At 35.4% G+C, this 25148-nt stretch overlaps 1 protein-coding gene across 3 annotated transcripts in view; it reads right to left on the bottom strand.

The window, feature by feature from the left end:
* The window catches only part of LOC136027081 (huntingtin-like), a 187663-nt gene that overhangs the window by 97359 nt on the left and 65156 nt on the right, over positions 1–25148 (bottom strand). For all 3 annotated transcript variants that reach the window (XR_010617489.1, XM_065704020.1, XM_065704021.1), the window contains exons 14-20: positions 22198–22307; positions 19756–19941; positions 15680–15828; positions 12384–12480; positions 10920–11080; positions 8275–8426; positions 4889–5013 (exon numbers count right to left, since the gene is read on the bottom strand). Coding sequence is in view for 2 of the 3 variants with exons in the window: in XM_065704020.1 (XP_065560092.1) it covers positions 4889–5013; positions 8275–8426; positions 10920–11080; positions 12384–12480; positions 15680–15828; positions 19756–19941; positions 22198–22307 (980 nt within the window). In the remaining variant the exon portion in view is untranslated. The remainder of the gene's footprint in view (positions 1–4888; positions 5014–8274; positions 8427–10919; positions 11081–12383; positions 12481–15679; positions 15829–19755; positions 19942–22197; positions 22308–25148) is intronic.

The raw sequence follows: 25148 nt of genomic DNA, 5'->3' as shown, positions 1-25148 counted from the left end.
TTCATTAAGATCCGATCACCCACTCGTAAGTTATAAATACCTAATTTTTTCTAATATTTCCTTTCCCTTTAGCCCCCCAGGTGGTTGAATCTGGGAAAACGACTTTATCAAGTCAATTTGTGCAGCTCCCTGAAACGCCTACCAATTTTCATCGTCCTAGCACGTCCAGAAGCACCAAACTCGCCAAATCACTGAACCCCTCCTTCCAACTCCCCCAAAGAGACCGAATCCAGTACGGTTACATCAGTCACGTATCAAGAACATTTGCTTATTCTATCCACCAAGCTTCATCCCGATTCCTCCACTCTAAGCATTTTCCAAGATTTCCGATTTCCCCCTCCAACTCCCCCCAATGTCCACAGATCTGGTCGGGATTTGAAATAAGAGCTCTGAGACATGAATTCCTTCTAAATATAAAATTTCATTAAGATCTGGTTACCCGTTCTTAAGTTAAAATACCTCAATTTTTCTAATTTTTCTAAATTAACACCCCCCCAGCTCCTCCAAAGAGAACAGATTCGTTCCAATTATATCAATCATGTATCTAGAGCTTGTGCTTATTCTTTCCATCAAGTTTCATCCCAATCTCTCCACTCTAAGCGTTTTCCAAGATTTATGTTTCCCTCCTCCAACCCCCTATTTCCCCGGATCCAATTCGAGTTGAAAATGGAGCATCTGAGACATAAGAGCTTTCTATATACATCAAGTTTCACTGAGATCCGATCACCTATTCGTAAGATAAAAATACCCCAATTTTCACGTTTTCCAAGAATTCCGGTTTCCCCCTCCAACTCCCCCCAATGTCACAGGATCTGGTCGGAATTTAAAATTAGAGCTTTAAAGCACAAGATCCTTCTAGATATCAAATTTTATTAAGATCTGATCACCTCTTCGTAAGTTACAAATACCTCATTTTTCCGAATTACCCCCCCCCCCCCCCCAACTCCACCAAAGAGAGTAGATCAGGTCCGGTTATGTCAGTCACGTATCTTAGACAGGTTTTTATTATTCCCATCCAGTTTCATCCTAATCTCTCCGCTTGAAGTATTTTCTAAGATCCCCCCCCCCAAATGACGCTGGATCCGGTTGAGATTTAAAATAAGAGATCTGAGTTACGAGGTCCTTCTAAATATGAAGTTTCATGAAGATCCGATCACTCCTTAGTAAGTTAAAAATACGTAATTTTTTCTATTTTTTCAGAATTAGCCCCTCCCACCCGCAATAGAGCGGATCCGTTCCAATTATGTCAATCACGTATTTAAGACTTCTGCTTATTTTTTTCACCGAATTTCATCCCGATCCCTCCAATCTAAGCGTTTTCCATGATTTTAGGCCCCTCAAACTCCCCCCAATGTCACCAGATGCGGTCGGAATTTAAAAATAAGAGCTTTGAGACACGATATCCTTCTAAATATCAAATTTCATTGAGATCCGATCATCCGTTCGTAAGTTACCTCATTTTTTCTATTTTTTCCGAATTAACCGGCCCCCACTCTCCCCTCCAGATGGTCAAATTTTTCAAATATTTTTTAGAATTACCCCCCCCCCCCCTAATTACCCCAAAGAGAGCGGATCCGTTCCAGTTATGTCAATCATGTATCTAGGAACTTTTGCTTGTTTTTCCCACCAAGTTTCATCCCGATCCCTCCACTCTAAGTGCTTTCCAAGATTTCAGTTTCCCCATCCCAATTCCCCACCAATGTCACCAGATCCGGTCGGGATTTAAAATAACAGCTCTGAGACACGATATACTTCCAAACATCCAATTTCATTAAGATCTGATCAACCGTTCGCAAGTTAAAAATACTTCATTTTTTCTATTTTTTCCGAATTAACCGCCCCCCCCCCCGATGGTCAAATCGGGAAAACGACTATTTCTAATTTAATCTGGTCCAGTCCCTGATATGCCTGCCAAATTTCATCGTCCTAGCTTACCTAGAACTCCTAAAGTAGCAAACCCGGGACCGGCAGACCGACAGAATTTGCGATTGCTATATTATGTCACTTAGTTAATACCAAGTGGCATAAAAATCAACAGGATAATTTAGATATGGAGGAAGACACTATGATTGAACATAATTCACCCATCTAACTTCCCTCTGAATCCTGCTCAGCAAACAGTTTTTGGAAGTCATTTAAGAAGTCTGAAAAATCAAAAGCGAGCTTTAGATGTTACAACAACGATATCTTGAAGACCACCCTGATTAGCCAGATGCTCTAGGCTGCATTCTGATTACGTTACTTAGGTTTGTTTGATTCTATTCAGACTTTCAGGTAAGATCTTCTGTTAAGACGAAGAAAACTGAAAGAGTAGCAGGAAAGAAAGAGCATTTTGTGTGACTAAAGAATGAGATTTTGATGTGAAAAAAACACTAATCAGTTCAATCAGATTTAATTTTCTTGCAGTATCCTACCAATCCCAACTTAAAGTAGAATCAGAAAAATCTGAACCCACATACGTTCATAGGAACTCGAAGGAAAAACGGTATAATGACAAGGTGAGTATTGCTAGAAACAAAATGTTAAGGTAGACTTAATTTGGTAAAAGAAAATGTATAAAAGAAACAAAATGGGACGAATTAAGACTATAAAACATAATTTTCTAGAGACGTGAAAATTTGTGAGGTGTCCTGGGAGTACAGAACATTGAAGATTTTGAAGAACATTGAAGAAACACCAGATAGGTAACTTATGTTTTCCTGAAGATTTATATTTCGTATACATATTTCGAAAATTATTTTCTCCAGTCCTATGGCATTAACATTTCATGGAAAGACAATTCTAATATCACCCAATAGCTGAGATTAAACTTCATTCATATGTCAGATAAGATTTTTAAAGTTTCATTGTTTCTCGTTTTTTTTTTTTGTTATATATAGATAGTTAAATACGTTGGAAACATCCAAAATTTGACAAAATGTTTAAGCAAGTTTAAACCCTTCTCTAAGAAAAAAACTACCCAATATCGTAATTCTGACTGTGAATGGAAAGAACTCAAAGTAATGAATTCAAAAATATAAATATTTTGTCCTCTCGGTACAAAATACGGCTGTAGGCTTGTCATAAAATAGCCTACTTCATAAGGTTTTATAACCTTAATATTGCTCGTCTTGTGATTGCAAATCTTGACATTAAATGAAAATCCAAATAAAAAATAATCACGGAAAAACGGAGGCATTTTTCTGTAAATCTAAATATTAATTAGCTTATAAAGAAACATCTTATTTTATTGAGGTTCTTTGATTTAGAAAGTATATGTAATAATCCGCAAAAAAATCTCCTTTATTGACATAACAAAAGCATTCACTCGAGTTAGGCTGTACTGCTACACGATTGCGAACATCAAAGAAAATGGTCAAAAATCAGCAGATATGCCTTTTCAAAAAGTATCACAATTTGTTTTTTTTGTTTTCGCAAAAAATTATTCATTTATTCGTAAATATCTACTTTGCTCCACACAAAGTAATCCCTACCAGATATTACATGCTTATGCCAATGCTTTGTTTTGTTTCATCCTTGAAGCACTTAAAAAATCTCTTCTATGAACTTGTTCAGCTTCGATGCCGTCTTCTTTCATGTGTATCTTCAGTTTGGAGAACAAAGAGAAGTCCCCAGATCTGGGAATACGGTGACTGCGGCATTATTAGTGCGTCGCTTTTCACCAAAAATTCGTTAACAAGCAATGATGTGGTAATGAGGGGCGTTATCAAGGTGTAAATACCAATTTTTGTTGTTTCCACTATTGCGGGCGTTTCTTGCAGATTGCTTCGCGTAGATTGCGTATAACTTGCAAGTAATATTCCTTAAATATCGTTTAATCCTCTGGTAAGAGCTAAAGCTGCACCATGTTCCTGCAATTAAAGAAAACTTAAACCGAAATTTCAACGTATTTGAGCAAACTTGGCAGGGTTTTCGGTCTTGGCGTGTGTGGCAGCTTCCATTGTGATGGTTCAACTTTGATTTCCACGTCATAATCATAAACTCATTTTTTTTTCACAAGTTATGGCTCTCTAGAGCCAATTTGTGCTGTTTTGGACAGAGCCAAACAGCTCCTTAGCGATTTTTATGTGAGGCTGTTGTTTCAGGCAAAATTGAGCAATCTGGGTACACATTTCATGTTGACCTGTCTCATGCCCTAAAAATTCGTGAAAATCAGATGGCAAGAGTCAATCATTATGTTGAAATTATCAGTAACTTCTCTAATAGGGATCCGACGATTAACCTATACGATTTCCTTCATTTCACCAGTGATTTCGTCTGTTACTGACGCGCTCGGGTCGACTCTCTTCGTCGTTCACACCTTTTCAGCACTCTGAGAATATTTTTACCAGCGATAAATGTTGCTTCGGTCTGACGTAGCATCACCATGTTTGCCAAAGTCAACATTCATTATGCATCCCCGTACTTATTGTTGTTTTTAAAACAAAATTTGATACAGTTTTTTTTATCCGAGTTTTGAAATCGGCAAAATCGCCAATAAGCCAAAACACCAGCAAGAAAAGCAGCTCTCAAAATCGACAGAACTTTCACAATAGCCAAAATTGTCACCATGAATAAAATGCACAGGTAACATGATGCCGCAAAAATAAATCTTAAACTCAATAAACGCAACCGGCGGAATTATAAAATTCGCAATACTTTTTGAACAGATCTTGTTTTATTGTATTGACTGAAAACTCAATAGAAACCGTATAAGAAGGAGGGGAATAAGAACAACTTCGTCTTGAAGAACGAAGAGTACTTAGCACAAGCACATATCTTCATTCCTATTCTGGTCGATACTAATTGTTTTAAAAATGAAGGCGAAAGAAAGGATAACACTAGGACGAAAAGAAACAAAGAAGAGAAATAAAAACATGTAACGGGAATCAGATAAAAAGAGACATACATTTTCATCAAGTTCTAGATTTTTCAGCACTTCAATTATGACATTACGACAGCTTTCTACTTCAGCATTGATCCGTGATCCAGTTTCAAACACTTCTTTGACAACGAGGACCCCAACTTCGAGTGCTAATAATAAAATCTTTATTAAATACCTAATAAAGAATCAAAAGTAATTAGTAATTAAATTCCAGAAGCAAAGAACGTTACTAACAAAAACCTGCTTAACATAGGCTACTAATCTATCAAGGTCCCCCCAATATCCTCTAATCCAATATACCCTTACTCTCAGTGAGCATATGGCTCATCAACGAATTAACTACAGCCTATTGGCTAAGAAGCTTAAAAAATCACATATTCTTTTGTGAGGGTCAGAGAAATTTGCTTTGCCCCTTCTCGAAAACATAAAATTCTAACTCCCTTTCACCTACTTCCCCCTCCACAGAAAAAGCCTGAAAGTTTCAACACTATCCCCTAGCAATGAGACAAAACAGGGAATACTTAGCAAACGACGTATACAATGTGTCACCTTTTAAAGAAACCTACGGAAGACGCATCAGTTCCAATACTTGTCTCTTTGGAACCATTTCAAGGACTAGTTGTATAGCATCAAGTGATTCTTCTTAAGATTAGTGACTGGCTGGTAGTTACATATCAAAAGATATGAGCGCTATGGAGCTAATTAACCATTATGAAATTACATCCCATAAGATAACCAAAGTACTTGAGAAGCAAAGTTAGTCATGACGAAAAACTGAATTTACAATCACTTAGGCAGTCATCCAATTAACTATTACTAAGTATCAGATAGAGAAATCAAATAGTCAAACATTATTTTAAATCAGGGTTAAAAGAGCACAGGAGAGGTGAAAGGAGATTTAAAATGGCAGAACAAAAAAAAGGCAGAACAACAGTGAGCTAGACTCTATTTCTGCTAGAAAAAAAGATCATCCATGCAAATAGGCCTTTTTTTCCGCGTATCTCAGCTTGCTATAGCATATTTTTACACTATTTTTATATTTATACTATATGCTTTTTACTATAGCATATTTTAATTCTCATTTATTCCATTCTATTAGCCAATCACAAGGAAACATTCACAAGGGAAACATTTTCACATCCTGTAAAAAATAACAACACAGTAATCAAATATGAATGACGGAGTCTTCTAAACCAGAATGGAGTGATCCAAAATGCAACCTTTTCTGTTTTTAAGTTATCGTAAAAAAATATCGTTTAGGCATAAAATCAGAACGGGAAAATGGTCAGCTAGACTTTTATTCTATTTTAGGTACTTGTATGATATAGTTAAGACCACTCCAGCTGCTCTTCCATTGACGCATCGTAGAACCGTTTTTTTGTTAGTTTTTTTTTTCAGCTTAGCGTGAGATAAGAATAGATGGAAGTGGGGGGTGGGGGTAAATTATTTGGACAGTGTGAAGTTAGAAAACAAGTCTTACTTCATAATATGCAGAACAATTGTGCCTAAGACATTAGGCATACAGACCCACTATGCTTCACCCCTACCCTTCCTAATGCATAAAAACATAGCACAAATTTGTTTCTAAAGTATTATATTTTTATCATGCTTAGATATATTCCATTAGGATTGAGAGTTAGAGAAACAGTTGTTATTTAGGTGAAGAATATTAGGTCCGCGCTAAATAGTACAAGTACCCTATTTTAAAATAACAAGATGAACATTAATGGGTTTCAAGAGGCTATACAACTATTTTTACATGCTAAGACTATTCTACCAGTGTATTTAAACTTACCACTATTTTATTTTTGTAAAAGAGCTTCGTTCTTTTACTGACCCATGCATCTACAACTGTATATGCAATTCTCGGATGACACAGGCATAGCAAGGATTTATGTTCTCTGTGCATTTTTTTTTTTGTATTATTTCTTTTTTTTTCATTCCTACGGATTAGGTTTTGAATGTGAGGCAATAGTTTCGGTTGTCCTTTGATATCTGATATTTAGCTTTAATTATCTACCAGACCAAATTTTTTAAAGTTGCATTTTTTATTTTACTTTTTTTTTTTAGGAGGAAATATTCGTTGGAAAGTGGTTGAAAAAAGAACAACGATCAAAATTTCCAATCAAGTTTAGATCTCTCGCCCATAAAACTATATGTAACACCATGATTATAGTTTGGTCAACAGATAGATCCGAGATAAATGGGTTAAAATGATATAAGTATCATGCTTCTTCGCTAGAAGTCATAGCTGTAGACTTGTTGCGAAACTGCATGTTTCCCAAACGTTCAATCAATTCACTCTAAGTTTCATAAAATCTCCCTAAAAGGGTTAATCGTATTTTTGTAGACTGAAAAATACGTCAAAAATACGTACAAAACGTGTAAAAATACGAAAATGCTTCTATTTTAAAGCAAATTTACATAATTTTCTAGGAAAAGGTCTAAGTAAATACGTAGCTCTGGCTCTTGGAATGGATGGATCTGAAACTAATGACCCCAATTACACATTACATATTTTATAGCCTTGTCACAAAATCCCTTGCTCCAAAGGATACATATACCAAAATAAATTGATTTTTGTTCAAACAGCATAAAGAGCATAAATTAAGAAATAAACGTAGTCGGCATTGAGATGAGCGCAGCTAAAATTACAAGGAATTTATTCAACAAAACAGAAAAATCCCTGAGATCTGAGACGATCTTTCAACTTTTTTTTTCAAGAATATAGACGCAACTGGACAATTTTCAACCAGATACAACTGAGTTCCAAAAACTAGAACCTTTGTGTCTAACACCAATTATTTGTATAATTACAAATAATTACACCAATTATAATTACATTACACCATATATATAAAATAATTATATAATTGTAATTATTTAATATATGATATATAATTATAATAATTACACCAATTATAAATAAAATAAATATGAGAGAAACTGAGGCTGTTTTTAGGAAGACTGTTATCAAAGAAACAAATCCAATCTAATACAAAAGAAGTTTGCCAAAACAGTTCAGTAAAGAAAATCTGGCAGAATTTTCAAGCTTTTACAGGAAAAGAAAAAGCAGGGAAAAGACCACTCTGCTCATGTGGGGAATCCTAGCTGTTAAAACAACCCAAGAGATGAGCCTTCAACTAAAACAATACATAGCTTAGATTACAATATTCTAATCAAAACACGGGTAGTTGCTCTTCCTAAAAGTGTTTCCAGATTTTTTTTTGCCTTATCAGATTTTAATTTTTATTTACAATGTTTGGTAATTTAAATTATAAGTTCTTGGAACTTTAATTAATTTCTGAAAATGTATTTGATTAGATTATATTTAATTTATAAATTCTTTTAAAGTGTCTCAGATTTTGTTGCTACATTCAGATTAATAGCTTAGATTAGTCAATGCTTACCTTTATGCATATTTTTCTGTTTTTCAATTAATGTCCTCCATAATTGAACAACACGGGTGATTGATAGAATTGGTTTTGGAGAAAAATCCGGCTTTGCTTTGGACACAGAAAACAAAAAAGCAAACAGAGCAGGCAAAAGGACGTCAGAAGACCTGTAAAATTTTCCGTACAAAAAACAATGAAACATGACTAAAGCTATAATACTGAAGAACGTAGAAGCAAACGAAAATTTCATTTCTAATGTCTTTTTATAATTGGTAAAATGAAAAAAGAAAAAGATGACCAAAAGTGATATAAATTTCCGACGAATGTTTTTCCAACAGTCTTATCAATAAAATAATATGAAAAAAACTTCGTTTTCTTAAAGAGTTAAAGAGGCTGCGTCCCAAAGTCGAACCTTAAAACGTACAGGAATTAGAAGAGGCAGTTGGGGGGCTGCCGCCCCCCAAACCCCCCGCTTTTAAAGACTCTTCTGTACAGGTTTTTTGTTTTTTTGCTAACCCCCCGCTCTTGGCTTGGGAAAGGCCCTCTTTTAATTAACAAAACATTGAAATGAATGAATAATGGAATAACTTCGAAAAATGTTAAACACAAGAGGACAGGAGAACCATTGCGCCGAAACTAGTAATTAGTAACAATGAAGTCCCCCCACAAAAAAAACCTGTACAAAAGAGTCTTTAAAAGCTGGGGGTTTGGGGGGCGGCAGCCCCCCAACTGCCTCTTCTAATTCCTGTACGTTTTAAGGTTCGACTTTGGGACGCAGCCTCTTTAACTCTTTAAGAAAACGAAGTTTTTTTCATATTATTTCTGTACGTTTTTCTACAATCCATGGTGGATGTAATTTAATAATTCCTGTACTGCTCGTACAGGAATTAGGAGAGGAAACCCCCCCCCCCCGCTTTTAAATCATTGTATAAAATAGAAAAAAAATAGATAGAATGACCGAAATGTTTCTTTTGCTCATAAGAAGCTAATATTCTGTTATCTCTCAAATGATAAGCTGTCCAGGTGTTATCAAAATTTTTTTGATGTTGTGAAAAAAAACCCCCCGTAAGGGACTTGAACCCTTGACCCGAGGATTAAAAGTCTCACGCTCTACTAACTGAGCTAATAACTTGCATGTGTGTAAATATAACTTCTCAATAGCTTTTAAAAATTTCAAATTAACATGGGCTCTTATGGAAAGAAATCCGTTAATTAAATAGCTAATGGGTGGTTTCTGGAAAACAGGGAAGGAGTTATCGGATCAAGCTGAAATTTCGCGGATAAGCTCCTGGGCCGTAGGGGACCTTAACTTGTGAATTTCAGCCCGATCGGACAACGTTAAAAGGGGGGGGGGGTTGGAGGGTCGAAACTTTCGGGGGGTTAAGATTTTCCTACGAAACTTTCATGGGCACTTACTCGGAGAATTCCGCATCGAATGAGTCTTCGTACACCCAGATCCGATGTCGGATGTGACCTGTAGGCGTCTAGAAAAAAAAAGTAAATGAATTTTAAGTGGCTATGCGTGGTTTCTGGAAAACAGGGAAGGAGTTATCAGATCAAGCTGAAATTTCGCGGATAAGCTCCTGGGCTCTAGGGGACCTTAACTTGTGAATTTCAGCCCGATCGGACAACGTTAAAGGGGGGCTTGGGTTGACAGGTCGAAACTTTCGGCCAGATTTTCCCCATGAAGAAAAAGTTGGAGGGGGATGAAATTTTGCAGGTTTCTTAGTTGGAGCTCGGGCTACGAAATGCATCCCTCCCCATCCGTCTGCGACCACTGGAACCGAAGATCGCTTAACATTGTCGTGTGTCGCCTCTTTATAGAGGCACGAGTGTGCCTCCTTGAAAAAAAAAACGATAGGAAGTTAATCTTTAAATATACGAATGAAGTTAATACAATATACGTAATATATTACAATTTTTCCACTATGGCATCACAGTTGGGAATTCCCTTCATTTGCTATCTACATCGTCCTATTTCCGAGGAAACTTGTAATCTAGATCTCACATATTCTTTTTATGTTCATATAAACCCATATTTACAGAAGATGAGCTTTTCTCGGGGAAGAGGGGGGAGGGGGCTTCATCCTACTGTCAAAAGTGTTGGTACGTCTAGGAATGGATTAAACTCTTTAGATAGCATAGGATCCATAGAAGTCACAATAAATGTTATCGAACCAACAAAGTGGTGTGTAATCACGTAGCTTAAGCCACAACAAGTCTTATAACAAAGATGACCTTTTCTAACAACTTTTAGCAGCAGATACGTTTTATAGATTGAAAAATTAAGAAATAATACTGTATGAATTGCATAATTTGTAGATACACAAAACATACCCTTTGAAGAGGGATATGCGGTCAAAGGGCCTTTTCTAAGGGGCAGTGGGGGAAAACACGATAAATATATATTTCTAGGCCACCTTTGTCAAATTTTCTGGATGGAAGGGGATGGGCCTTTTAAAAAAATATCAGAAAGAATCCGCCTCCCCCTCAGCCTGTCCAAGTAGGTGGTTTTGACAGCTTCTTAGAAAATTGAATCTATCTAACCACGCTCAAAACGTATGTTTATCTAAATTTGAGTTTGCCCAGGGTAGCCACCTCCATATACTTCACCTCTAGTTCCAAAAAATGAAAAAATATGTAGTAATAAAAAATCTCACGGAATGGTCCATTTTTCCAAGAATTCCAGCTGCTGAATGACGTGTTTCAGAAAAACTTGATCCGGGCCAAGAAGAGAAGAACTAACCCCAATATTGACTAAATGCTGCACTAGATAAAGAATCTCAACTTGCACCAAGGTGTTACTGGTCGTTGTATACAGCTAGAAAATGGAAATGGATATTAGTTAGAGTTGCAGTGAAAAGACAGAAGGTTCCAATCAAATTCAACAGAAAAAATTGCTAAATATGATTTTATATATCCATAAAATAGTTATGTTTTAATCACATATCTCAAATCATCGTTTCACAACATGGGAGTTGCGACCTCAAAGACAAGGAGTTGCATCAATAATAAAAAATAGACGCTTATGTACGACGTGGATATTTGATTTGTCAATTAATAAATTTAAGTCAAATTTGCACACACACACTCAAAAATGTATACATACAATGTAAATATGAGCGTACAAACATATGATTAGATAATTTAAAATGAAAAACTAAAAATCAATGCATATATATATCAACACTAACGATATTACCACGCTATGCTAATAAAAGAAAGAGTTGCGGAAAATGCAAAAAAGAACTTTTTTATTGGTATTAGGTCATGACTCGCTATACCTCTAATCGACTCTGGGGTTATTACGAATGAGGTCTCGAATAAAAAAGAAATTATTTTAATCAATCAAACTATGCAGTTGTTAAATGTTTGCACCTTCCAGCCAATCTCCAATCTTCATTCCTAAAAACAATCACGTAACGTTACACAATGGATAGTTGAAGCTTGAAGACGAGTGAATATATCTCTTTATACATTCAGTTATTAGCTTATTTTTTTTTAATGGTGACGAATTTTATGTATGGTTTCGGTAAATCTACCCTAATTTTTCCCAGAAGGAGGGAGATGGCTAAGGCGGCTTCAAGTTTTATGTGGGGGAATTTTATTGATGCAAATCTAGAAATGGTTAGGTGGCGCTCAACGAATGTTGAGGTAGGGACGGAGGGGGAATCCTTCTGACTATTCGCAAGGGGAAACCCCTCTTCTCCTTGTGTATGCAGGTATGGTAAGACCAATCAACATGCAGTATCAGAGCGTTAACCTAATCGAGTCTATCACACTTAAAAAAACTCCTCCTACATCTCACCCTCTTTTAAGTTTCCTCTCTTATCAATGTCTATGAGATCTCAACAATTATAGAATATAAATTTTATTACGTAACTGGAAATAGTTTGCTATGTCGTTTATTGGATTGTTAAACCAAAGATAACCAAAAACTCAGGTCTTAAAAAGCAACTACAGCAAAATGACAAAAATGATGATTATGATGAAGTTACGACTTAATTTTTTTTTTTTTTTAATGATAGAAAAGTGAGAGGCAAACAAATTACAAATTCATTTTACTGATACCTTTTTAACGCTTGTCCTTTTTAATGTTAAAGGAGAAAAGAGGAGAATCTTACCTCAAGGACTTTTTTAACAAATGGTTCAAACTTGACTATGGTCGTAGCAAGCATTAACTTTTCAGGGGGTCTGGAGCAGCTGATTAAAGAAACAATCCTAAAATTAAAACCTTAATAAGAATATGATTTAAAGCTGCTTTAACACTTGAAAATACATCAATGTAACGTTCATTTTGAATCACCAGATGGTGTAGCACTTAAAAAGGCGTCAAAATTCTCTAACTAAAACATCCATCAACATAGATTTTGTCGTACTTGCGTACAGAAAGGGTCCTTTATTCACGCATGACAGAAGTGAATAAAACATGATTATGGACAGTAATTATCAGTCAAACAATACTATAAACAATGACGTTTCACAAACTTACCGAGATTGATAAAAAAAGTTCAGTTATGGTGGTCTGAATGACTTCATGTTGACTGACAAAGATATTACAGATGTTGATATTTTTACAGGGTAATTTGAGATTTTACGTAGATTATTAAGGGAAAAGCGGACACACCTAATGTGTGTTTTTACTTTTTATAATGACTAGTTGTTTGTAAAGAGAAAGCTTTCAAAGACAGCAAAGATGCCACCAATATGAATTTGGTATCAAAAGCTCCGTTTTCAAACCAATTATACAGTGGGAAAACGGGAGGTAGCTCTTAATAGAATCAACAAAATTTTGAAATAAAAGTAATTAGAAACAAAAGAGTGAATCAAGCACGAAAGATAATTCATTTCTTGATTTTTCTTTTTATTTGGATTACAAACAAAATCAAATATACATCATTTATTTATCTAATCATTCCGATTAGGAAAGCATTTACTACAGAAGATCGGTAGCTTTTTGATGTCACCATCGTAAAAACATGTTAGCATTTTCGGTAGCACTATTCCTTCCACTCAACCGTATTTCCTGGTGGCCTCCCCGAGCCCGTTTAAGTAGCCGAAAGTGATAAAAATAGCAAGATGATACATAATGGGCTCAAGGGAACAAGCTCAAGAACTGTCCATGCATTTGCCCAAAAATGTCATGTAAAACAGCTGCAATGAGACAGAAGGATCTTTTATTACAATGGAGAAAAGATTTCTTGCGTCCACTTGTCACATCAATCGTAGCGAAAAGAATGTCTACCTCAAAGTAGTGAAACATACTGATGATCAAAGCTGATACATGAAACACTGCGCAGGTCACAACTAACAGTCGTTAGCACCTTACCAGCCGACACCTAAGCTTTTACGGGCGCTGTATTGCTCTTTCTATCAGGAGGTCCTGACACAGGTGACTCAGACGTAGGGTGGTGGACCCACTTTTCAGTCCATACAACAATATGATCAACAGAATCCCACACTAAGTGCTGCCCATAGAGACTTAAAAAACAGTTCACTCAAACTATCATAACTCGCTCTGATACCTTTTTTGCAAACTGTCAAACATCTAAAACAAGCGTAAATGTTCGGTTTCATAGCGCTCGTCCCTGGACAAAAATCTTTGGTTTTTCTCTTTTCACGAATCAGAAACTCGGTAAAATCCTTAGCACAATCAAGAAGTGAACTTCTATCTCAGCAATCGTATGCATTACATTCTGATCAGACTTAAGATGGGCAACTGACGCTCAATCCTAATGAAATTTACCTAAGTATGGTAAAATATATTACTTTAGAAACAAATTTGGGCTATATACTTGCACATTCGGGGAAAGAACGGAGGTGGGGGTAAAGTATAGCGGGTCTGCATGCCCAGTGTGTTAGGTGCATTTATTCTACATATTATTCAGTAAGAATTATTTTCTAACTTCACACTGTCCAAATACTTTACCAGCACCCCTCCTCCTAATGTGCAAATATAAAACTCAAATCATATATTTCCCATCTATTCTGTCATTTCTCTTTGTCTTATCTCACGCTAAGCTGAAAGAAACTAACGAAAAAGCCTGTTCAATAATGCGTCAATGGATGAACAACTTGAGTAGTCGAGGCTATATCATAAAAGTACCGACAGCTCTCGCACAAAGACAACCAAATGTTCACTTTGGTATTATGAGCTACGACAAGAAAAAACATTAAGATGGTGTGCGAGGGTTAACTTGATGGTGCCAAATTTCGAAGTCCGAAAAAGATTTTATGTTCTACTCTCAATTGAATGTTTGGCTTCTGGAGCGATTGATACTTTTTCTGTACAAGCACCAACAACACTAAGTAAAAATTTCGGTTTCCAAGTTTAGTGTTCCCTTATCGCACGCACCTCGTGCAAACCGAGTATTTCCAGATTTGACAATGCCATGATATGTTGTAATTTACCAAAATAACTTTTTCACGCATCCAAGACAATTTTCATACCATATGCTTTAATTTTGACAAAAAAAACAAAAAAAAAAAAAAACAAACAATTCATTGCCAATGTTTCTACCTCCAAAGGATTAAAGCATACCTCATATATATCCAAGAAAGCACACCAGCAAGCCAGATTTTATTACACCTTGAAATGTTTGATTTTCTCGTCATATCCAGTGCGCAGAAGCAACAACACACTGTTTTTTAAGCTAAATTGTTCAGTATAACTACATTAGAAGAAAAAGTTGCCTTGTTTGAAAAAAGAAAATCAGGTATTTTTCTTCAAGTCTTTGATATAGTTGCATCTACAGTGTATAATTCAATTTTTCAAATTGGATTTACATAAGCTAAAAATAGCGTGTATTGTTTTATTTACTATAAGCATTCATGATTTATCCCAGAAGAGCTAAAATTAGCGTTATTAGTCTATAAAATTAACCATATTCATGTCACTTACCTCCATAAGAATTGTGTTCTATTAGATCATTTTAACCTCAACCTTGGCACTGGTTCCTTAACTTTTATAGTTAATTCATGGGAACAAAAATACCTTTCTCACCTAAAACACATAAATCAATCTATGTTTATAGAAACTTTTTTCTTACTTTCCGAAAGGTGTAAGATTTGGCAAAAAAGAAAAAATTGCAATTACTTAAGACAGCTACGGAATAGGAATCTAATTCAAAAATAAAACTGAATTTGTCTCGGGCAAATTTAATTTCCTGAAAAGGACGTGTTGATGACCACTATATGCTCACTTCTAAGCTTTTAGACATGTGTTTGAAAAAATTACACAATCTAAAATACTTATAGATATTTTTGTCATATCTCAGCTAGAGCTCTTTTAATTCGAGTGAAATCTTTATTTGAGCGTCGAACTATTTCTTTTGAATAGCGTGCAAAAAGAGTAAATGTAGCTCGCAAAAAAAACGTCAGAATTTGAGATATTTAGGCACAATCTCATCGATATACAAACCTCATCTTTCCAGCAGGTCTATAATATGGTTTCTGAGCTAATAAGCTATCTTCGATAGCGTCATCTCCCAAAGTATTTGGTTTTGACTCGGAAAATCTTCCTTCTTTTATGCAAGTAAAGAATGAATAACCAAATAAAGACTTGAGAACCTACAATAAAAGACACAATTAACGAAAAAATACTAAATTTGGTAATAGCCCTACAGGATCGACATTTTGGCCTTTCATTTAACAAGTATTATTTTCACTTTTCTTTAAACTAGTTAGGTTTAAGGAGGCTTCAATTAGTCGATGATATGCCTTTAATTTTAACATTATGATAATTATAACTCTTATTATAGCAAATGCAATATTACTTCTTAATATAATGGAAGGCCAATGGCTGTGCATTAATCCTAAAAGGTCTCAGAAGTGCCTACAGAGACACTTAAGGCATTCAAGGACAGTCACCAGTCATCTCTCATTGCCGCGAGAGGCCACAACTCGTCCCATTCGAGTTGGAGCAAGGTATCGAGATTTGAGAGTTCCACTCGGTGGCTGCGTTGCAGAGTCTTTTCAGGGCATCCTCTTCAAATATTTGTTGAAAACAAGATACATTTTATAGGCGCGGTCAAAACATGGCAGCTTTTAGTTAAAATTAAGAAATATTATAACAATTGAAATATGGTTAACACAAGAATCAACAAGCACAAACGATATCAAAACGCGCAAGCTATGAATTATTACAAGCATGAACAAGACACGGTACAAAGCTTCGTAAATAACGCTGTCATCTGGAGTAAACCGATGTGAGTTTTAGGACTTTCACAGCCACTTTTGTGGGGAGTCGGGATAAAAGAGGGACAAAAGGAGGTGGAATCAAGTATTTGTATGTGGGATGGAGAAGGAGGATTGACCAGGATTCCGTGCACAATTTCTCACAAGAAAGGTGGGTCAAGCTCCAATACTTTTAGACAAAAAGAGTAAGGAAACGGGGAACTTTCGTGGAAGATTTGTAGTCATTTCTTATGAATCCGTTAAATTTTATAACTTTCTTCCTTTGTGAGTTCAAAATGCCAAACAGGACATTAATATTTCAATAGTGGGCACATAAATATAAGGATGACCTTTGGTTGCGAGTTTCCGGCATCCAAATCACTGCGCCCAAGTTATTTCTGCTTTTGGTATTTAATGACTTTGATTATAATTGGTTGAGATGTCTTCAGCCACAAAGTAGCATTAGCTACTTTTTCGATCCAATGGATATTCAGAATGCACTCGAAACACATGTTTTCGAACATGGTGAGTTTCTTTTCAAGTTTTTGGGCTAAATGACAGGTTTCGAAAAGTAAGTACAGCGTCGAGAGGACGCTGCTGTTGAACAACCTCAGCTTGGCTAGGAGACAGTACAGCTGGTTGGGCCATATTTGAGATGGTTTCCTCAGAAATACATTTTCCTGGCCGATTCTGGGCTTGAGTTCTCACTGGCACGATAGACATAGACATAGACATCGACATAGAGATCTAGTCCTTGTCATATCTTCTTTTGTTGGCAGTTATGTCCTAAAAAAGCTGGCAGCAATTAACAGAATATTTTAGAGCTTGTGTCACGCATTACCTATGTGATTGAAGCTCTTCGATGAGTAATACTAGGTTTATGACGTGAGACAAAGCCAACTAGAGCGGCACCTAGATATCCTTTTGTCAGTTGTCCGGCCGTCAAAAAACAAAATACACAATACTTTACTTTTGTGGTTTCAAGCACATAGTTTTTTTTTTAGAAAAAAAATAGTGGTAAAATGTGAGAAACCTCCATACTCTTCCTTTTCGATTTTTCTTGATTAAAGACCCACCAACGCCATCCCATATAACCTAGACATTACATACGTCAACTTGTCTAAATCTCAACGGTACAAACATCATTAATCTGGATTAAAGTTTAGACACGCTTCCCTTACTCTTAGTGATCACCTTAAGCTGCTGAGGAATTGTGCTACCAAGCTTAGTGTAAAAGTCGCCTCTCCTTCTTTTTTCTCATTTCTCGGGTGTTTGCATATTCAATGCATAGAAGAAGCAGTCAAACTTTTATTACAGCATAAAAGCCTTGCCTGAATTAGAAACAACTTACAAGTACAAAGAAAAACCAGTTCTAGAAAAGTTAAATGTTTCACAAAATACGTGCACATTACATAAATTATACTATCGTTATAAATCCTAACTGGCGAAATAGACGTAATTTACTCAAATTGAGCCACAGCAATGAATATAGATTATTAAAAAACCGATTTCAGTAAATTTTACTAAACTATTTTAGTTACTTGTGTATACAGTGTAAAGCAAGACTATTGGTTGCTCATTTGATGTGTACGATTAACTAACAGGACTTGAAATATTTATATTACACTAAGCACGGTAGTCCATACTGAAGAGGATTTCAAAGACAAATACCTACCCAAACTAGTCTGTAAGGGCCTCTATCCTTCTTTTAAGCTCAAATGGAGGACATTATAGACTCAACTTTTTAATTCAAGTAAGCTCAGATTTTTGTTGTTTCGAAAGCTTCTCCTTTTTAGTCCTAATTAAGGGCTATTTGAATTGGTACGGTTCAGAATTGGTTCAGTTTCTCAAACCCTTTTGCAGTAGCCAAATTCAATATAGCCTGTCTGACTATAAACTAACACTATTTCCCTCCCTCACTTTTTGTTCTATCCCCCCACCCCCAGAACAAAACTGTTTGATTTCATTTCCTCCCTGGAAGGGTCCTAGAGAATAAGGTAATGCACCAGACACAAGTACCCAAGATCATGGTTTTGACTTTCATTACTGGTGGTTAGGATCATAAGAGATTAAATCATTACAGGAAGTTAGGGCTTTGTCTAAGAGCGATTTTCGCTTTACCTTCCTTTGACAGTTAACAATAAATTGTGACATCAGGGCCGTTCTAAGTCCGATACTTTTTCCGCAATAATCAGGTTTTTAGTTACAAAGAACAATATTGACTATACGTCTAGGATACGTATCATACATCCTGGACAAATATCGACATTTCCTTATAGGCCCTGATTTCCGATAAGTAATGTCTACAAATACCTGTTCTTCTTTTTTATTCGGAATAGGATATTTGAATTCAGGTTCCAAGTAACTTAGCAACTTCAAACTGCATTTGATAAAAACTTCATTTTTTTTACAGGGAATGGTTTTTTTTTTATAACTGGCCTAGTAGCGCAGTTTTTGAAAAAAAATAAAATCAATTCCATAAATCCTGAAATTTTCTCGGAAATACCATCAATTTACGACGTTTTTTGTACAATCTCGGTTGATATGAGTTTCAATTTAAGGCTTTTTATTAGTGATCATCTATTTTTAATTTAAGTACATTAAGGGCGTTAAACTTACTGCCTATGAAGCAGATGCACCTGTATCTATCAACCAAACCAAATTTTCTTAGCAAAACCGTAAAATATTTGTAGTTTTGGGGAAGGGTTTGGGCTTGCAATCTTGGTTGATTTGAGTTTCAATTTAGGGCTTTTTGTTAGTGATCATCCATTTTCTAATTTAAGTACATAAGGGCGGTAAGCTAACTGCTTATCCGAATCAAATTTTCTCAGCAAAATATTTACATTTTGGGGGAAGGGAGGTTCCTGTAGATAGTTCACTGATTATATCTACTTTGCTGCGCTTAAAAATAAGACGGCAATATTTTTACAAGGAAGTAGTAAGTTTTCAAAATCTTCAGTATACCCAATTTACAATTGCTTGCACTTAAAAGTTTAGCTTACTGTGAGTCCAACTATATTTATTGATATTGGAGATCATGCTTGCGTAGCAGCAGTAGGTACATTACCCGGACAAAAGAAAGTAATAAAGACATCGTCGAGACTGCAATCCTATTCTGGAAACCTCTAGGAGAAAACTCCTTAAAATTCTGATGTTTCTTTTTTCCAAACTGGATTGACATGAGTTTCCCATCATGTTTTTCTTTTGAATCGTCATAGAGAGAACCCTGACCCAGGTATACCGATCAAGATGAGTGGGAACCTTAAATCGAGCTAAGGAGTAAGACAAACAAAAATACATCACATCCCTTTATGTTCTTACCTGATTAGCAGTGTGAGTTGACTTCGCAGGCAAGAAATGTAAGCAGCTCTTCAAATAGAGAAGAATTTCTTCATAGTGCTTTGTACTCTGACTGACAGGTGATATTTCTAGTATGATTGATGTTACATCCAACGTGGACATTAGGAGCCTTAAAAACTTTTCTTCTGAAGTATTTTCAAATGAAAGCTATAAAGAAGCAAAGAAACCATGAACAAAAAAAATGGTAAAATTCTAGATCATGAACTATTTTCTATCTGGGAAAGTTGTTGAATTATGAGAAATAAACTTTTTCAAATAAATATAGAGCCGAGGACGAGGAGGGATAGGACGAGGAGGCGATTTCAAGCTTTTACTCATACTCCTTCCCTATTCCAAAGCCTAAGAAGATTGTATAGAAGGCAGGTTTATACCTATTTTAACATAAGATACTTTCAAAGAGCTTTTTGGTCAATAATTTAGACTCTGGATTTATTCCCAGAAGTTACAATTCAATTCTAATTCTAAATAAGTAAAGGGCCCGTCATCTAGAATTTTAGCCAATAAAATACCTTAAATAGTTAAAATAAAAAAATATAGGCCAAGCATCTGTCAGCCAAAATCATGCTGAAATAACTTCATTAACAGTTATAACCTTAACGGTAACTGTAATTTGTCATATCCAAACATAACTGTAAATCTTACCGCAACAAAACCGTTTTCGGTGTAAAATGCTGCTACTACTACTACTAACAACTCACCGCAGGACCAGCCCGCCCGAGTCCAACACAGCTACGCAAGCTCCTAATCCTCCTCCTTCATCCCAATCTACTCAAAGCCTCCTTATTTATATTCCCCCAGGAAGTTCCCATTTCCTTTAAATCTTTCTTTATGACATCCTCCCACCCCAACCGCGGAAGACCTACTTTCCGTTTAGCCCTAGACGGTTGGCCAAATAGGAAAATCTTCGGCAACCTGTATTGTCTGTGCATTGTTTTGCGTACGGGTCTGAATGAAGTATTTCAAACAGTAAACTTGACCAAAAATGTGGTTCTATCCAGCTTCCTAGGGCTATAATGAGAGAAAGGTTGAGATGGCTAGGACGCGTTCTGCGGATGAAAGATGACAGACAGCCAAAGATTTTCCTTTTTGGCCAACCACCTGTAGTCAAGCGAAAAGCAGGCTCTCCCCGAACCGGTAGGGAAGAAGTTTTAAAAAAGGATATAAGGGAAATTGGACGGTGTAAATTCATACTGAGATAGACGAGGAGCGTGCGTAGGTTCATCAAAAATTACCCGTGGGGTAGGCATACTTCTACGTCCGCAGCACTTTCTCCCTCGAAGAATACTTCTAACTATATATTATTCGTTGGCTTATCTATTAATCTCCTATGGTTGCCTTCTATGGAGCAGTAGCTTCTTATGCAACTATAGAAGATTGCAAGTTCTACAAAATAAAGCTGTTAGAACAAACAGTGGGTATGTCCAGGATGTACATGACACCTATGCTTGTTTTAGGTCCCTGAATCTCCTTGACAAAGGTCAGATAAGGGATTATCAAGCCACAGTAGTTGTGTTTCAGTGTAAGAATGGTTTAACCCCAGATGTTTTTAAGAGTTTTTACCAAATTAATAGTGACCTGCATAATTATGGAGCTAGGCAAAGTGATAATATAGTTGTTGATTTGTGTCATGGTACCAGGTCTTCATTTTCAATGAAACACCTGGATCCATCTGTATGGAATGAGTTACCATTGAGAATTAGGGCGGCAGAACACGTACCTCAGATAAAAAGAATTTAAAAGATTATTTTTGGGGGAGAATTTGTTGAATTTTATTATGACTGGTAGGTTGGGTAGGGTCGGAAGAGGAGCTGGAGAGGTAAGGGTGGGCTGGAGGCGGGAGTGGGAGTGCAGAGTGGGAGAGGGGAGGTCGGAAGTCGGAGTTTAAGAGTGATGGAGACTAGATTTGCTATTATTAATTTTCTTTTATATTTTTATTTATATATTATTTTTAATTGATTTATTTATTTATTTGTCTATTTCTTTCATATATAGAATTTATACTTTATTTATTTTTGGTTTATTTATAATAGTTTTAATCACTTACATGAGGTTTAAGTAAGTAGTCGAGTTAATAGGTAAGTGGTTACGTAGACTTTTGCGCAACCGCAAACCTTCATGGATTTTCTCCACCGCGAAAGTGTTATTTAATTTATTTATTTGTTTGTGAATGTGGATTAATAAACTTATAATTTCCTTATAACTTACATACTTATATATATATATATATATATATATATATATATATATATATATATATATATATATATATATATATATATATATATATAATGCCTCATTCATTCATTATTTTAGCCACCCCCCCCTCCCCACATAAGTGCTGGTATAATTGAGCACAAAAATAGATATGATATTTAGACGCAGCATACTTAAACTAAGAATTACCTTAGAATTTCTCCATAGGCTACGGACACTCTCATATAAGCGTACATAATAGCTTTGACTCCACATATATCCAGATCCATTTAATGTTAATAGCTTTCTCTCAGTTGAGCCTGTAAGTAGAGGTTAAAGCACCAAACAGCTTTTCTGTAGAATATAATACTTTAGGCATTTAGCATAGTATATTTAAATCAGGAAAGATATTTTCTGTGGCTGTAATAAATGAAAATGCACGAAAATACGTTATCAGAAAAGAAGCACAAGTTAACCTTTTAATTACGAAGCTTTCTATTTCTAACTGATTTACCACAATTATATACCGATTCACCCATGCCTACTGACCTTTTTCATATCAATAATGATAATTGCTACTCGAGATTTCGGTCATTAGATGTCACCCCAGTGGCAGTTCTGGCCTCTCTTGTGGCAAAATATTGATCGGTTTCCCCCATCCCCTGTCTCCCAAAAAATTTTCAGGTCAAATTTTCACAAAATTTTCATTTATTAACAAAATTATTTTCAATTCATTAATTAATTAATAATTTGTTGTTTGATTATTTTTTTAATTTATTATTTAAATTATCTAATTATTACAAGTTTCTAATATAATTATCTTCACTATTGCTATTTAATTATTTTTGATTTTATTTTTAATTTATCAATTAATCAATTTATCGATTACTTTATTTTAATAAGTAAAAATTAAAAAATTAAAAAAATGATTATAACCGTTAGAGAATTTATTTGATATGTTGCACCCCTAAACCACCTCTGTCCTACTCTATCCTAAATAGTCCCTTCTTGAAGTCCTGCAAACCAACCCAAAGACAAGAAAAATTCCCCAGGACTTCTAATGGACAGAAATATGGGCCATTCTGCACAAAATGCATAATATCGCCAGAAGTTGAAGACGACTCACCTTAAATTTTCCTTACTTAGACCTACGTGGAGTAAGTAGTTCTCTTCCTGCATCTCTTTTATTTCAGTATAATTCTCAAGTTATTCTGGCACCCTCCGTCCCAGGTGCCATAGTTTTACCTATAGGCTCAAATACTGAAATTCAAGCAGAATATCCAACTATATCAAAACTTAGCCGTCTAAAGACAAAAGTAAATGTCTCTATTGTAGATTCAATATTATTAACGTTCTTAAATTCTATTTTCATGACCATCTGTATTTAAATTCAAACTTAATTTTAAAGACAATTTTTTGTTCCAGAAAGCAAATCCTGTCTCATACAAGAATATAATCATAACTAACTCAATTGGGGGAGAATGGCAAGACTAGTGAAGAAATAAAAACAATGCAAATTTTCCAATAAAAGGCTTATTCAAGTTTCTGAATGTCAAAATATGGATCCAAGACTTAGCATGACTCCAAAACGCTGGTTTCTATGTTTGACAGTGAAGAAATTCTATATTTGTCACTTGGATAGAAAATCAAAGAGTAAGCTGTTACGTACTACAATATAAGTATGAATTAAAACAGAACCATTTCTCTTCAAATTTTCAACAGTATTGACCGTGTGAATTGAATTTCACCTCGAATCCTTGGTACCTGAAAATTACATTGGTAAAGACCCTAAGAAAAATTTAATAGTGGCCCTGTGCGGAGACAGAACCCTGTTATTCGCCCCCAGAAAGCTCAAGAGTTAGCCATATAATTCCAAAGCGTAATCACAAGCTCTAATAGTGCTATATTTGCTTTATATGTCAAGCAAATAAAACAGAAAAAATCAAAACTGCAAGACAAATGTAAAAAAAAGATCAGTTGATCAGAACTTTTGGCAGCCATTATTCTCTCTCTATGCAGATTACATTAGTGAAGTATCCTTTATAGAATTTATTGATCTTTCTGTAATATTTCGTTAGGGAAAATGAGGTGACTCCATTGAAGACTTTAGTAAGGAGAAAGGAAGCTTCATTTACGTGGTTTCATCAATTAGGCTTGTAAGTTAAAACATACATCCTTTTAAAGCTGGTAGGCAAAAAGGGCAGGTTTACATTTCTTTTAGCTTAAATCTCTGCTCCACCAACAGCTTATGAAATTTAGTAGAAAGAGAAGCTTAAAAGAAATTGCAAGTTGCATACTGGCGAATTTTCCTTGTTACAGAAATTTCTTCAATAGGAACTAAGGATAAGGCAATCCAGGGAAAAAAGAGAAAACTTCTAAAGCTTTAAAGAAAACTTAGAAAACTTCTAAGCTTTAACAATTCACTGAGGCATTCAGATATTAGGTTTACCGGCAGATAGGTAAATGGGAAAAATGTAAAGATCGGGCAGCAAAGCAAAAATGAAAGAAGAGTGGATGAATCGACTCAAAGGGGTTTCAAAGGGGTTGCGATACTATTCACTCTTTTCCTCAAACCTAGGAAATGAATTCTTTTTTTACAAAGGTTATCTTTTCTGACTATTGATTGTCATTCTGGTTCAAGCTAAATAAAAATACCTTTCATCAAATGAAAATCAAGAAACGAAACTGCAATAGTTTAGAGTTGTTTGTGAACAACAAAAGGCTTTAGCGTGGAGCTAAATCAACGCTTTAGCTCAAAAGTAGTCAATTGACATTTTGACAGTTTTATTTATGTAATAGTTTTCTATATCGTTGAATGAAAAAGAATTAAAAGAAAAAAGTGGTTAAAATTCGCCTCTCTTCAAGATAAACTAAATTGACTGTCACAACAGTATTAGTTCAAAAAAAAAAAAAAAATCAGGACAGCTGATCAGCATTAAAATTCAATAGAAAAAATTAAATATTTACAATTTTCAGTAGAAATGCAATGACATTGTAGCCTTCCGGGTGGTCTGAGGTGTGGGCAGCCCAACTTTTACTTTGAGAAGCTTCTGTTTGTTAACAGAAGCTTGGAAACTTATGTTTTAATGTGGATATCTACCTTCACTGCTCATAAAATTCGATCAATGTCACGTTTGATGTTATAGTCAAAGTTATATTTC

This window comes from Artemia franciscana, chromosome 5 (assembly GCF_032884065.1).
Source record: "Artemia franciscana chromosome 5, ASM3288406v1, whole genome shotgun sequence".
In the NCBI taxonomy this organism is placed as follows: domain Eukaryota; kingdom Metazoa; phylum Arthropoda; class Branchiopoda; order Anostraca; family Artemiidae; genus Artemia; species Artemia franciscana.
The sequence above is the reverse complement of the archived record's forward strand: the minus strand, read 5'-3'. Positions and strand labels throughout refer to the sequence as shown.